The sequence below is a fragment of the Suillus discolor genome (assembly GCF_016758755.1).
Source record: "Suillus discolor strain FC423 chromosome Unknown F5147scaffold_102, whole genome shotgun sequence".
Classification (NCBI taxonomy): Eukaryota; Fungi; Basidiomycota; class Agaricomycetes; order Boletales; family Suillaceae; genus Suillus; species Suillus discolor.
In genome coordinates this window covers 6374-20273 of record NW_024541349.1, presented here as the reverse complement: position 1 = coordinate 20273, position 13900 = coordinate 6374, and the positions used below count along the sequence as shown (strand labels likewise).

Genomic DNA, 13900 nt, shown 5'->3' with positions numbered 1-13900 from the left:
GCTATTATGCTATGAAGGTTCTAAACAAGGCCGATATGATTGCGAAGAACCAAATCACGAATGACAAGGCGAAGCGCATGATTCTTATGAAGCAGGCCGAGTCGCTGTTCGTTGCCAAATTGTACTTCACATTCCAGAGCAAGGAAAACTTGTATCTAGTTATGGAGTATCTAAATGGTGGCGATTGTGCCGCTCTTATCAAGTCTTTGGGCTCGCTGCCCGAAGAATGGATGAAGTAATACATTGCTGAAGTTGTGCTGGGGCTTGAGTATTTCCACCAGCGTGGCGTTGTTCACTGGTAAGTTCTACAAAATATGCAGAAGTCGCATGCTTATCATTTTTCAGTGACTTGGAGCCTGACAACCTTCTCATCGACCAGCACGGTCACTTGAAGCTCACTGATTTCGGTTTGAGAAGGATTGGTCTCCTTGGTCGTCAAACGTGCGAACCCATGGACATGGGTATGCGACATCACACAATATATGATTCACGTTCGCGACCACCTTCCGACTTTCCTTCATCACTCTTACTTTCAAGCAAAATGGTTGGTGGAGGTTCATATTCTAACCAGGGAACACATCCGGTGCCACGACAAGGAATTTCGCCTTATCAGATGACGCAAGCGAATCCGGTCCCGAATCTATATACAATCATCATTCACGCCAAAGCAGGGCTGGTGAAAGTCGTCTGCAATTGTTTGCTATGAAACTGACCACCGACTTGCGCTCATACTACTTGGGTGGTCACACACCCCCGAGGGAGCAGAAGTTTGTTGATACACCAGATTACCTTGCTCCAGAAACCATTCTTGGCCTTTGTGGAGATCATGCTGCAGTGGACTGGGTTAGTGCCTTAGCCTTGTGTGTTTCCACATTGCTAAGCTGTCTACTGCAGTGGGCTCTTGGTTTGCGAATTTTTATACGGCATTCCCATGCGGAGATGCCAGAGATGGTTTTCGAAAATATCCTTTCTGGACACATCGAGTGGCACAAGGACTGGGTGGAGTTCTCCGATGAGGCTCGTGACTTCATGCGATGGCTGATGTGCATAGACTCGTCCACTCGTCTTGGGGCTGGTGGCACAGATGAAATTAATGGGGCATCCCGTCTTTGAAGGCATAGAGTGGGACAAAGTGACGTCTACAGAGGCGGTATTCATTCCTCAAGTTTCTGATCCTGAATCGACTGATTACTTCAATCCGCGTGGGGCTATACCTCGGTTATTCCACGAGGAGGATATCGGAACTGTCACTCAGCTCCTGAGATTGTGTCAGATTAAGGCCTCAGGGATGCCCGGCGTAGATTACTGATCTACACTACTCAATACCGTTTTGCCAGGTTCTACCATCAGCTTCATTCCTCCCAGTCCTATCATAACGCTGTCGGCTGACTCGTCAATATTTAATCAATGACTGGGCCAGACAATTCACACCAGCTTCCCGCTTATACCATGAACAATGTGAGTCTGAGCTCTGTATTACTTGGTGCTTACCATTGGTTAGATCGACAGAGCAAATATTATGTATGTTATGCATCTTCATACTCGTTTTATGTTTCTCATGTTATCCACAGTAGTGCACAGTTGGCAGGTTTTGAGGAAGACCTGCATCTACAGGGGAGTCAATATGGGACGCTCTTGTCTATTATCTATGTGGGATTCATTATCATGCAAGTGCCAGCATAAGTTGCATCCTTCGTTGAGGGAAATTTCATTGTGATTTTCATTTAGGAATATGTTTTTGCACTGGCTAGAGAGACCTGCCTCATCGACGGGGCAAAGTTCGAGTCAGTTCGATACGCCTCGTCTATCGGTTCACTTGATCGCCTTGAATAAAAGGCCTAATCCCACCGACCATGTGGTGACATGTCTACTCGCCAAGGACAATCCAATAGCCACTAAAATACTGGAGATACTTCTCATCTGTCTTGGTTGCGGATGGGTCAGAGGCCACAAGCGTTGCCATGGGTGATATCAGTAAGTACTCTTGGCGCCCGCATCATGGTTCTATGGTCTAATTTCTCATAGAATTTGAATGTACCCTCATGGATTCACACATGCCAGTCGGTACATGATATGCTCAGTCCAGTGTGCCTGTTTCCTAACGTTTGTCGCGACTTGTAGTTGATAGTGAGGGTGCTGCTCAATACATCAAGACAACCAATGGTAGGAATTCCAACACACCTATGGTTGCTGTTAGCACCTATAATGTTGCAGACACTAATGATAACAGCTTATTCACCACCTCGCTCACTAAATCCGTGCAGAGGGCTGATCTTCTGGCTGTCATGCGGAGACTTGGATTCAAGACCTCGGCTGTATGAAGCCTTTCCGCAAAAGTTACTGCATCTCGTGTATCATGACCCTTTTACGCTCTCGCATTTCACATCTAACGAGTGCAAGGGTCCCAGCGACCGAAATACTACTTTTGCAAGCTCAGACTGCAAATAAAGTGGTTTATGAGCCTATCAAGATGTGCTCGTTATCAAAGGCAACATCTATCATGTTTGCAGTTGTCAATGTGTCCCTAGTTCACAACGATTGTGTAAGGGAGGTCGGCACAATTTATTTGTGGAGCTTGGTGTTTGACTGTCGATGACGGCAAAAGTCCTTGGAAGCACGCGGTTCAAGTCGTACGTGCGCAGGCTATAGGTTATGCGATTGACACTTGTTAGATATTGACTCTAACTAGTAATCAATTTCTCGTTACTAATCCATCCTTTGGAACACAGGTCTAGGTATTGAACGGTCAACTTTCGAAAAACGAAGATGGGACATCTAGAATAAATCGATGTGGATCGGTAAGTTGGTGGGTTCGTCAGTCGTCGCACGATGCACGTCTCACCTGATGTCCTCAACTGCCCTTACTCACGCCTTGCACCATGCCTTGAACCTTCCCTTCAGTTGCTTCCAACATCCCAACGGCACCTCCGTTTCACCCGCGATCTCCACCTCCGGCTGACTTGGGGACCTCAACCTTCGCTCTCGCCCCAGACATATTCCTGGTGAGTCAGAGCGTTGAATGTGTCGCGCATGCTGCTAATATTTATTCAGCAATGATCGACAAGCAAAGAAACAGTGCTCACCGCATACACTGGACTTATGTTGTACCGTGTCACTCATACTGATAGATTTATCTTGATCATGATATCGTAGGATGTCTTTTACAAGGGAAACTTGATGTTTTTGGAGAGTACCGTGACCGTCACACCCTTACAAATACAGTCACAGTGGTAACTTCTTTCCTTCTCAGATTGTTGCTGTCGTTGTTCAGCCTATTTCTCACTGACGGTAGCGGGAGGGATCAATGAGCATGGCCCTTTTGTCACTATCTGTTCAATCAAGGACCTGTCAAGTGCTATCCCGTAAGTCTGCACATGTTTTAGATTCTGAAGCCAGACGCTGATTAATGTCAGGTTTTTTCAGCACTCACTGCTCCCAGCATTCAGTGTTGCGGTAATTCTTGCTCATTGTTCTTGTATGCGGCAACTCACAGATCACTCAGCATTCTCTGGTTTATCATATCGTCGAAGCGCTTAGCACTGCGCAACACACTTGGTGATGGAAGGTATATATTTCGTTTCTCTCTTTTTGTTGATCCAGTATCTCACCTTTACCAGTTTCGAGACATATGGAAGCTGCGGGATGTCACAAGATCTCCGTGCCCAGTCCATTTCACGATGTCAACGTCCCATAACCTCACCACACCATCTTCGCTCCCACTCGCTGAGTTCTTCCCATCCGGAGACAATGCTATGGTGTGCAAATGACTCTCTACGTCCCACCAGTCATTCCCTATCTACTCTCCGCTCTCCAAGTTCCATACTCGCAGCGAGCCGTCGATTGAACAAGTGATGATCTGCTCTCCGTCGGGCTGTTGTATTATGTTGGTGACAGGTTTGGTATGTTCTTCAAATTTCTGGTGGGGCGTTATCGTTGACGTCTCTGTACTCTTCATGTCTGATAAAGATGATTTTGAAGTCGGTTGCAATGGCACAGAGACCTTTCGTGCCACCTGGGGCGCAACTGATAGCCCCGCTTGCAGCAGCTGTGTTTGAGAATTTCCACAGTGCACCCCCATCCATTGTGCCTGCATCCTCCACTGTCTCTCAACAGCAAACTATGCATTCCCCTGCGCAGACTGCACCTTTTTCACTAGCCGCTCCCGTGTTTAACTCGCAAGGCAGAGTAACGTACGAGGCTTCGTGCACTTCCTCATTTGATTCGTCATGGTCTGCTTATGAAGGCGGTCCCAATCAACGACCGCTGTTCGAGAATTCAAGGGGAGCATATGAGGCTTTATGAGCAACCAGATCAGCAGGGATACGAAAGCTCACAAACAGCGTATGAGTCTCCACTGCAGCGCACTGCTTATCCATCCGGTTATGACGGTCAGAGCGCGACATCCAGCACTTTCCAGGAACCATATCCACCTGCTGGACAATATAGCAGTCAGCCAACCACTTCTAGTCAATACCAGCATCTGTCTTCATCTCACCAATAATACCCTTCATCATCACTAGTTACTCATTTATGTTGAAGTTTTCATGTTAATGATATTGTCCTCTCCGCATTACATGCACGCTTCTCGGTTGTCATCCTATGGTTTTGTGGCATGATGACTTGGAGTACGAGAGGATCTAATATGATAACAAAAGAGACTGATTTTTCATTCGCTCGGGAGCAACCTTCCCGGCTATACTTTGGATGCAAACTCATTTTGATTTGATGGAGCCAGAACCTCAAAGAAATGCACAAAGTAAAACCATACTAGTGAGTCGATATGATTGGCGGGTATATTCATCATCCTAAGTCATCTGGGTGCGAGCTACTGCAAGTTGTTGTGATTTTCATGCGTTCGGGGGTTCAAACACATTCTGAACTCGAACCGAACGCTTGTGAACGCATTCGCAAGGGTCCAGTCCAATGTTCGCCCTCCTTGCCCGAACCGGACTTCGGCAGCACTACTGACATGCTACCTGGCATCCGCCTTGCGTAACATGATTTGTACAGTATGCGGGGGCCACCGCTGCTCTATTTAGCAGGAGACAACAGGTGCTACCTCTCACAGAGCGCACATCTCGCCTATGTCACAACAACGCACAAAATGAGCTTTGGTTAGTTAGCATGAAACTTGGCCAAAAGGGTTTCTAAGGTTGGTCGCCCACCTCCCAATACTTGATGATGCTGCCACTTATCCTATATGTCACCCTCTCTGAACTACTAGACAATAGCTGGTTGCTCAACACTATAAAACCAGGGTCTTTGATTCGTATTATGGATGGCATACCCCTAGCTGTAGCATTAGTGAACTGTGAAAAATAGCTTTGTAATTCACAACTTGAATTGGGTAATATGAAAATGTTCAACCAGGCTTACTGGGGTACCCTGTCATCTCTTCCTGGCTGTGATGGCTCAACAATAGCACATTATTGAAAATTCCCCTGTAGATACAGTTTGATGACCATTGCCAAACCTGCTTTCCATGAGATAGTCTTAAATAGTCTTTTAATTGAAAACTTGAATAAGGGGAAACAACAATGCTCGACAAGGTGAACACGCCGACGATATCATCCCTTAATGGCCGTGGTGTTGCAAAGTTGTGATCTCGTCACGAAATTCTAGATGTCATCTAGACTCAGAGACTTGCATGGCCATATAGCAACATTACAAATTTCTCGCACTATAAATGCCCATACCTAGCGATAGCACAAATAAATCCTTCTATAGGCTCTATGGGTACAATATCAAGGACTCCTCAATTCACTGATGTCGTCCAAGGCCACATGCGTGGCAAAGCCCGCTACCTAGTCATTAGTCACCCTTTTCCGTTTTTCCCACGCCTTTATATTTTTCCCTCTATCATTACGCCGAGTGTCTTTCTCCCAATTATCTCATCACGCCCAATTCATTTCGATGGTAGTTATGGGTGAGGCCAATTATCACACATACACAGCTTATTTATCTTTCTGTCATTTACAGATTTCGTTCCTGACGATGTTCTCACTCTTCTCTTGTCTCAGATGGATTTTTTCAGATTGTAACCTGTTTGCAACTCAATTGGCGGTTCTGCAGTCTTGGACGTGAGGTCATTGCCATTCGTTTCAACAATACTTTGCGTTGTGTTGTCGGCTCTGATTTTGATGGCTTGCGAGTATTATTAGATTTGACTGCCTCTGTCTTGCTTGCAGCAGCCCCTATCGACCGCTTTGTCTTCGCTCGTGGAGTTGTCGATGTTGACAATGTCCACGAATTGCGCATCACCACTCCTGTCGATAAAATGCATGTAATCTCAACATTCCTTGACATGATTGGTTTCATAGCCCATGATCACTTTCGCACTCCAACCACTCCTGATATTCTAGTCGACCATTTTCCTGCTTCTTTTTGGAGACGCCGAGACCGAACTGTATCAATCATCCAAAGCGACACGGAATCTGTTCTTCCCGTCGTCCTCACCCATCGTACCACTGCAGACTGTATGTTTGTCACTACTGGTGGCATGTTCTTGGGCTTTCCATCTGCGTTCGAAGATTTGACTTGCTTTGCACCTGATGCGGCTTACAATGCCGATCACATCGACCACTTTCTCACACGCGGGTTTTGTCTGGAGTATAGTAACATTTCATGGACATCGCCATGTGGCCAAGCCTGTCCCATGTTGTGGCATCGCAGGGATGACGCACGAATGGTTGTTTGGGGTAGCGGTGTCCTTCCTACCGATATTTTTCGTCCATCCTCATTTATGTGGAGATTGGCTGCAGCATGTGAGAATCTGCTTTGCTCAAGTCGTTTCTTGATGCATGCAGGCCAGGATCTGCAAATATCGCCTTGCTGTCCATCGCTCACATCAGTCATTGTCAAATGGTTGACTCGATATTATGTCAGTATGTTTTCTCATATTCTTTCATTTCACTGATTGCCGTCCATCACCGTCTGCAATGCTCAGCATGCCCAGCGCCCGATCATGGCTTTGTTATATATGCCGGGTGCATCGCGCTCTGTCTTAGTCCCTCTTTATTCGGACAGGATGCGAGGCCCTTCGCATTACCTTGACAACATCAATGTCCAAATGTACGTTCACGAAGCCGGTCATGATATTCCTCATGTCATCAATTCCACTCACACGAGAACATCTTTTCGTGTGATGGGATATGAATATGTGATCATTCGCAATCATGAAGATCTCCTCAATCATACACCTCATCTACATCATTCTGGACCCATCCATAGGCAAGGAGAAGCACCGTATGAGCCGCTCACACCGTTGAGCGGTAGCCTACTGGTGATCAAGCGATCCTCAGTTGTAGATTGTTGTTTGATTGATATGACGTGCGCAGACAAGAGTCATGTCGTCGATCTTTTAATTCAGTTTGTCCACCTTTGTATTTGTCTTTGCTAAGCTCATATGTTTCAGATTGGATCAGGAATCAGAATTTGGTCTCTTCGATGGTATGATTCACTCTGGCCCTTACGCCTCTATCGCATAAATTCTGTTTTGTCACAGTTTCTATTAGTAGTCTGAACTTTTCGATGAAATCACACAGGCTCTTTCGTCTCGGTCGCATCAATCATTTGTAACAGTGTATTAGTCGTTGCTAGTTTCCGATCAATGTATCCCTTTTTTTTTTGGCTATTTTTGCTACGTCTCCACATTCAATCCAGATGCATGATCCACTAAATATTGTGCCAATGCCAAAGTTTCTGTGACTATGATGTCGATATTGCAATATTTTGCGATGCGATTACATGTATCTGTGGCAATTTCAGTACATTTTTCACACATTGCAAGTTTCAATCCGTACCGGCCAATTGTAGACGACATTCATAGACTTCTTCTGTTGCTAACATCACTCTTCGTGTTTCTTGCATCCAATGCTCTTGTTGATTGCATTCATTTTGTGCATGTATGTTGTAGATGTTGATCCCTCGAGTCTGACGTTCTACTGAGGCTAAGTTATGAGCCATCCGGTCAAAGTACCATGCAGGTGTATCTATCTTACTGAATAGCATCCCTCCTTCTCCTCCACACATCGCTATCATCTGATGTACAGTTGTGTTCATGCTGCGAACCAGGTGATATGTGTTTATGACAGAGCTAGTGTTGTGTTTCGCAGTAGTTCGTGTGTCTGATAGGTCTGAAACTTTAGACTTTGCATTGTCCTTTTATTCAATCACACTCATTTGCATCATGCTTCTCGTTTAGGAGTATTTCGTTCTCCTTCCTCAGTTATTTGCTTTGTACATTTCAATTTGGCGTTGCTTGTAGAGTCTGGTCCTGTGCACTCGTCGCAATGTACATTTTTTCTATTTGCAAATTCTTCGATAGGAGTGCACCGTGCTGCTAAAACTTTCCTGATTACTCCTTTTCTGCCTTCGTCACAAAGGCCTCAATCCAACGATTACTACGTTAATAGATTATTTGCCACGGCGCTGTCATAATTTTCGTCAGTCCATTCTCTGTTGTTCTTGGCCCGGCTGCTCACCTTACAATGACATCTGTAATCTGCGCAATGTCAGCACGATTCACATCCTGCACTTCGTTTGCGTCTGTTTTGCCCTGTTTTAGGACCAAGATGTTTCCGATTGGTGCTTTTTCTAGTAGTGGATGAATCTGTCCGTTTTGAGCAAGTAATGCCAGCAGATTGTTATGCAGGCTCGTAGTCTTTGATTCTGTACAAATCTCTAATGTCCAAGGCAGCGCACATTTGCTGTGTGGATGGTTTTGAATAGTCAGCCGATTGCGCCTTGGCTGTATGATAGCAGGAAGGTCTCTGCCATATTCGTTGACCCATTGGCATGTATACAGATCATCTGTCGATTTCATTTCCTCAATTCCGATCATCAAGGGCACCGGTACCAAGTGTGGTTCCTGGCAATTCCTGGCGTATAATACACCTCGCCATCCACCTGTGACCAACTATGATGGTATCAATAAATCAGTATATGCATTGTTCTTGACACAGCATTACCCACCGGATGACCTGCCAAAATCTCTTTGGTATGAACTATTTCTTCCCAATGAGAAGCGCACATCATTACTGGAGGAATTTCATATTTATTGGAGAGACAGTGGTTGTTTTGACATCACTGTCTCAGACACCAATAAAGATGCTGCCCGATGATGTGTCGATGTGGACTCATCTGTCATTGCGATATCTGGTGATGTGTGATTCCAGTCGATGAGAAGAAGATCTTTTGGATTGTGAATGTTGTGCCAATTCACCGGGCAGTCATGTCTGCATTCTTCCTGCCATTGTTTTGTATTTCTGTGAGGGACCAAGTCCATCTTTTCATATCGCTTTGCCCTCCATACATATTTGGTTCCTAGTTTGCGAGGAAATCCATGCAATGCGATACGCTTGAACATCAGATGCGGATGCGCGCAAAATAGTCCATGAGGTGTAGCAAAGACCATTTCTGTTGTGCAGATGTTCGTTAAAATAACGGTCAGAATTGAGTTGTCCACGCTTTCTGTCACTGAGATTTCCAGCAAACTATTTAGACGGTGGATAAATACATCATGAGATAATACGACGGAGACCATGGACGGTGAAATTATATTTGATTGTCCAGCGTGCATGCTTGTGTTGATGTATCCGTTCTGCAAAAGAAATTGTTTTAATCGCGAAGTATTTCCTCGAGTAGTCACGATATTCAAATCATGTGGCGTCCAGGAATTGAGATGTAGGAAGAGGGAAAGTGCTGACGATCCAGCCATTACTCCATTCCCTTCATGGATGCAGTCGCATAGTTCCAAAACTTGTTCTGGACTGTATTGTCTTAAGATTTTGAGATATTGTCTGCGATGTACTCCGGCGACAAACGCACGAGAGTTTACACACATCTTAGACAAATTGTGCAAGTTTTCGAAATCCAGATACAGACAGATCTGTTCTCCGAGTTCGCCAGTGTTGAGAACTATTCAAAACTGATCAATTATTCTGCCTGTCTTATAATATGAGCCGTACGATCGTTCAAATTTTGGAAGCGATAATTGTTGTCGGGTCGCATGATAGTTACATGTGGGATGCAGTTCGTCTGTTTTATTATGACTCCTGTCTATATAGGGGCGTACTCTTTCGAAATGGTGTGTTTAAAATCCCCTGTTCGATTCTTTTAATTTTCATTCAGGAGTTTTGGTGGAGTTCGACCGGATATGCTCCTAAGTTTGTCATTTTTTCTGCGCTTAGTTATTATTGTTGGTATATAAATGGTGTGCCTCCAGGTCTTGTATTCTGTCCAAAGTTCTTCATTTTGATATTTCCTTGCTGCAATTTTCGCTTTCTGTCTGTCCTTGTTCAGTATCACTGACGCTTTGTCATCCATATCAGGTATATTCCTTTTTCTTTGCATCCTCAATGATGTATTTATGTATTATCCTATGCAGATTCGTAATAATACTATGTCGTCGCAGGTTATACGCACCACCCTTCAACCATTTTCTGTCTTACCTCCGGAGGTAATAGACATGGTGTTATGTCTGTTCGACATCCGAAACATTGTGGCATTGTGTGCCATGTGCCATCATAATGCTATTCTGACCGATTCTTTCCTCCAACGTCGACGAGATCATATTCTTCACTTTTTCATTCCCGATGTTTCAGCATTCATCAATTTCATGCACACCTCTAATGCTGTTATATCTGGTTCTTCCACATTGAGGCTTATTCTTGCCGTCGTGGACACTACATGGCCTATATCTGACCTGGATATATACATTCCGTTATCATCCGGGCCTTCAGCTACAGAATTTTTCCATCGTTTTGGGTATGACATCATTCCATACCCGCGGCCCAAATCCAAATATGGGTCTAAAAAAGTTCGCAGTGTGGTTGCTGCAGTCAAAGGCTCCCACAAAGTCGACATTGTTCTATCATGCGATGGTAGACCTATTCTGCCTATATTCCAGTTCCACAGTACCATTGTCATGAATTACTTCACTCCGACAACCATTTTCTCTGCGTATCCTGCTCTCACCTTGCAATTCAAAGGCCTCATCAATCCTATGGCTTGTACACATCATCACATGCTTCCTCCGCGTACTCTTCGTGCTGTCACCAAATATGCCAATCGTGGGTTTGAGTTCGCCTCTTCAGGTCTCACATGAACATCTGCAGATAATCACAGATGTGCTCAAACGTTCGAATGTCCACTCCAAGCCTGCACTTCGTTCGATAGTGCATGTCTTAATGTCTCTTTTTCTACTCCTATCTCAACTTCGCACATGGCGCCTGCTGCTCCAAAAGAGATGTATGGATGGCTGTTAGGAGGGTTTCATTGTCATGATCAAAATCGCGAATTCTCTCCCTATGTGTTTTATACTCCTTTGAGTCGTTGATTTTGATATTCTGAAGATGGTTGTATGTCGGATTACTTTTGCTTAAATATTCATGTGGTTACTCAGTCTATTTGCATCTCCATAATGTCCCACAATTTGGCCGAACCAAGTGTTTTTGTAGTGCAGGAAGCAACTTTAGTCCTGCTTGACGAAGCTTTCGCTTGCGATGAGTGGAGGTGGGTTGTTAGTAACCAATGTCATTGCTTCACGTTGTCTACCTTTCTTAGGCACCTTACTTTGCGCATGGTTCGCACAACTCTTGAAAATCGTTTGCATCTCCCTCCAAAAACTTTTCAGCGGAAGATATATAGAATGCATATCAAGTCCATCGTTGTCGATTTTTTGGTAAGGCAGAGATGTTCGCTCTTTTTCTCAAATTTTTTGACCTTGTAACGCATGCTAAACATCATTCAAGGACCAAAATTTTGTCGTAACATTGTAGTTCAAATTTTATATTCATCATTTGTATTATATGTGTACCTGAAGCTGCACGTTTGCTAAACTTACATCACGCAATTCACTGATTTCATAAGTTGATGCATCTACGAATCCTATTAACTCTTGTAACACGACTGTGCTACATCTTCCAACTTCTGAATGGGTCATAGCTGCTTGTATGTCAGTTTCCATTACATCGCATAACTCACTCATTTTGTTTTATCCTTTGCCTGCTTTTGATGTTTCATCGATCGTGCATATAAGTGTTGTGCAAATCCAGAAAAAACGAAAGAGGGAGAAAAACAGTTTCAATCTATTACAGCATTTTGCTCCGTAGTACAGCTAATTCCTAGTATATCCTGACAATGAGCCCATTGCATTTAAATCTTTGGTCCATAATACTATACATCATTAATTCCTATTTTCTGAGCTCATTCTGAATCTTTCCCTTCGTCTCTCCTTCGTTTGCCAACTACCTTGAATTCTGCAATCCTACTTGCTCCCATGGAATGTTTGGAACCATATCCTTCTGAAGTGTTTTCACCTGGCAGTGTCACCAGCATGCGAGGTTCCATAGGCAAATCTGAGTCATCTAGGATGCGAATTGTATGAGCATGAATATGATAAATCTGATAAGCATTGATTAGTTTTTTTTTGGTAGGAACATGGCACATGGAATACTCATACTCGTCTATTATCTTCCATAGTGAAAGTATGCAGGGTGCCGTTGACAAGGACAAGTGCTCCTCGTCTCAGTTTTGAGTACCATTTGGTCGGATGGATTAGAGCATTATCCACATCCCGAATGTCTAATTGACGAAGTCTGGATTCATTATGCTGATACAATTGACCTTTGTAATCCGAAAGTATCTGTGGATCGTAAAAGTCGTTAGTCATGCGTTCTTGAGAGGCTGTGTTTTCTGTCGCAGGTAAATCCAACGACATGTCCGACATTTCAGTGTCTCTGTCAACATTTTTCTTTTCGTCTTTGACTTCTGTACCTATGACATTTTGTTTCAGAATGCGAGCCCTTTTGCTTGACTTAAGATTGTTGGCGTTTTTCGGTACCTAGAATTCATGATGAAACATCATATCCCATGTGTAATAGTAAATATAACTAACCGCATACATCGCCTCGGTGTGAATATTGATGAGGTCAATGTCAACCCAGTCTCTGACATCGAATGTCTGTCCAATTCCAAGCAAGATTTAAAATATCAAGCACGAAAATTGACATTGTTATTTACCTTTCCTTTGGTGGTAGCCTCCTCTTCACGAGCCAGTGTGACTTCGGAAAGTGTAGCCAACTGATTATCAAAAATGACTGCCAGTTCTTTTGGCGATCCTTCGGGTTTGCATAATGAGAACATGCTTTTGACCGGTGTTTTATCCGTAATTGGGCGTGGCTAAGTCATGACGAACGTCAATATATTGCAGTCGGTTTAACATACTAGGCATACTTACATTATTCATAGTTCCTGCGTAATGAGTCCCACAAGCTCTAATTTTTTCGTCTCCAGCAATTTGGCCCATTATAATGCTTTCATATTCAATGCCAGAGGAGGGTTGGACATAAGCAAAGTTCCCGGTATGAGCATTGATCTGATGCATGAAATCTTGATTGTATGTTGCTTGAGCTAAACAATCTCCAGCAGGAAGATTCATTAGCTGCTCGCTGAGGGCGCCGTAAATTCCATGTTTGTTGCGCAGGTCGAAGATAGTAGCAGTAGATTGGTTTGACGACTCGGAATCGGACATTTTTTGCGTGAGGTCTTCATGCACATCAAGCGACTCTGTGTTTTTATATAATGGATTACAACAGGAGTTTAGTAGTATCCATATCCATGATTTTATATTCCATAATTCAAATATCATATTGTGACTCCTGAAATGTGTCATTCTATTGCATATCAGTTAGGGTTGTTTGATCATTTCATTATCGACCACCATTTGAAATCTATGTAAGCGGACCTGTATCGAATTAGGCTGAATATAGCAAGGCTATATCAACTTGTATGATAGGCTTGGATCAATTGTAATGGTTGTAGTTATACAAGGCGATTGGTTACATGACAAAACTAACGAGCACGAGGAGAACGAGTATAATGGGAGATGTGCGTGAGG

General features: G+C 43.9%; 4 protein-coding genes across 4 annotated transcripts; 2 read left to right on the top strand and 2 right to left on the bottom strand.

Annotated features, from left to right (window-relative positions):
* Positions 1-11: 11 nt before the first annotated feature.
* Positions 12-1309, top strand: F5147DRAFT_780242 (serine threonine protein kinase; the record flags this gene model as incomplete). Its single annotated transcript, XM_041442424.1, has 5 exons — positions 12-235; positions 346-461; positions 572-843; positions 895-999; positions 1052-1309. The coding sequence occupies 5 exons, from the start codon at positions 12-14 to the stop codon at positions 1307-1309; spliced, it is 975 nt and encodes a 324-aa protein (XP_041286246.1).
* Positions 1310-8356: 7047 nt separating this feature from the next.
* On the bottom strand, positions 8357-9033 carry F5147DRAFT_658108 (uncharacterized protein; the record flags this gene model as incomplete). Its single annotated transcript, XM_041434383.1, has 3 exons — positions 8357-8402; positions 8484-8917; positions 8974-9033. 3 exons carry the CDS (start codon positions 9031-9033, stop codon positions 8357-8359), a joined length of 540 nt encoding a protein of 179 aa, XP_041286245.1.
* A 1585-nt stretch (positions 9034-10618) lies between these two features.
* On the top strand, positions 10619-11107 carry F5147DRAFT_586639 (uncharacterized protein; the record flags this gene model as incomplete). The annotated part of the gene is made up of 1 exon (XM_041431936.1): positions 10619-11107. The coding sequence occupies one exon, from the start codon at positions 10619-10621 to the stop codon at positions 11105-11107; it is 489 nt and encodes a 162-aa protein (XP_041286244.1).
* Positions 11108-12207: 1100 nt separating this feature from the next.
* On the bottom strand, positions 12208-13534 carry F5147DRAFT_780239 (uncharacterized protein; the record flags this gene model as incomplete). Its single annotated transcript, XM_041442423.1, has 5 exons — positions 12208-12405; positions 12464-12844; positions 12899-12964; positions 13024-13182; positions 13241-13534. The coding sequence occupies 5 exons, from the start codon at positions 13532-13534 to the stop codon at positions 12208-12210; spliced, it is 1098 nt and encodes a 365-aa protein (XP_041286243.1).
* Between the last annotated feature and the right edge of the window lie 366 nt (positions 13535-13900).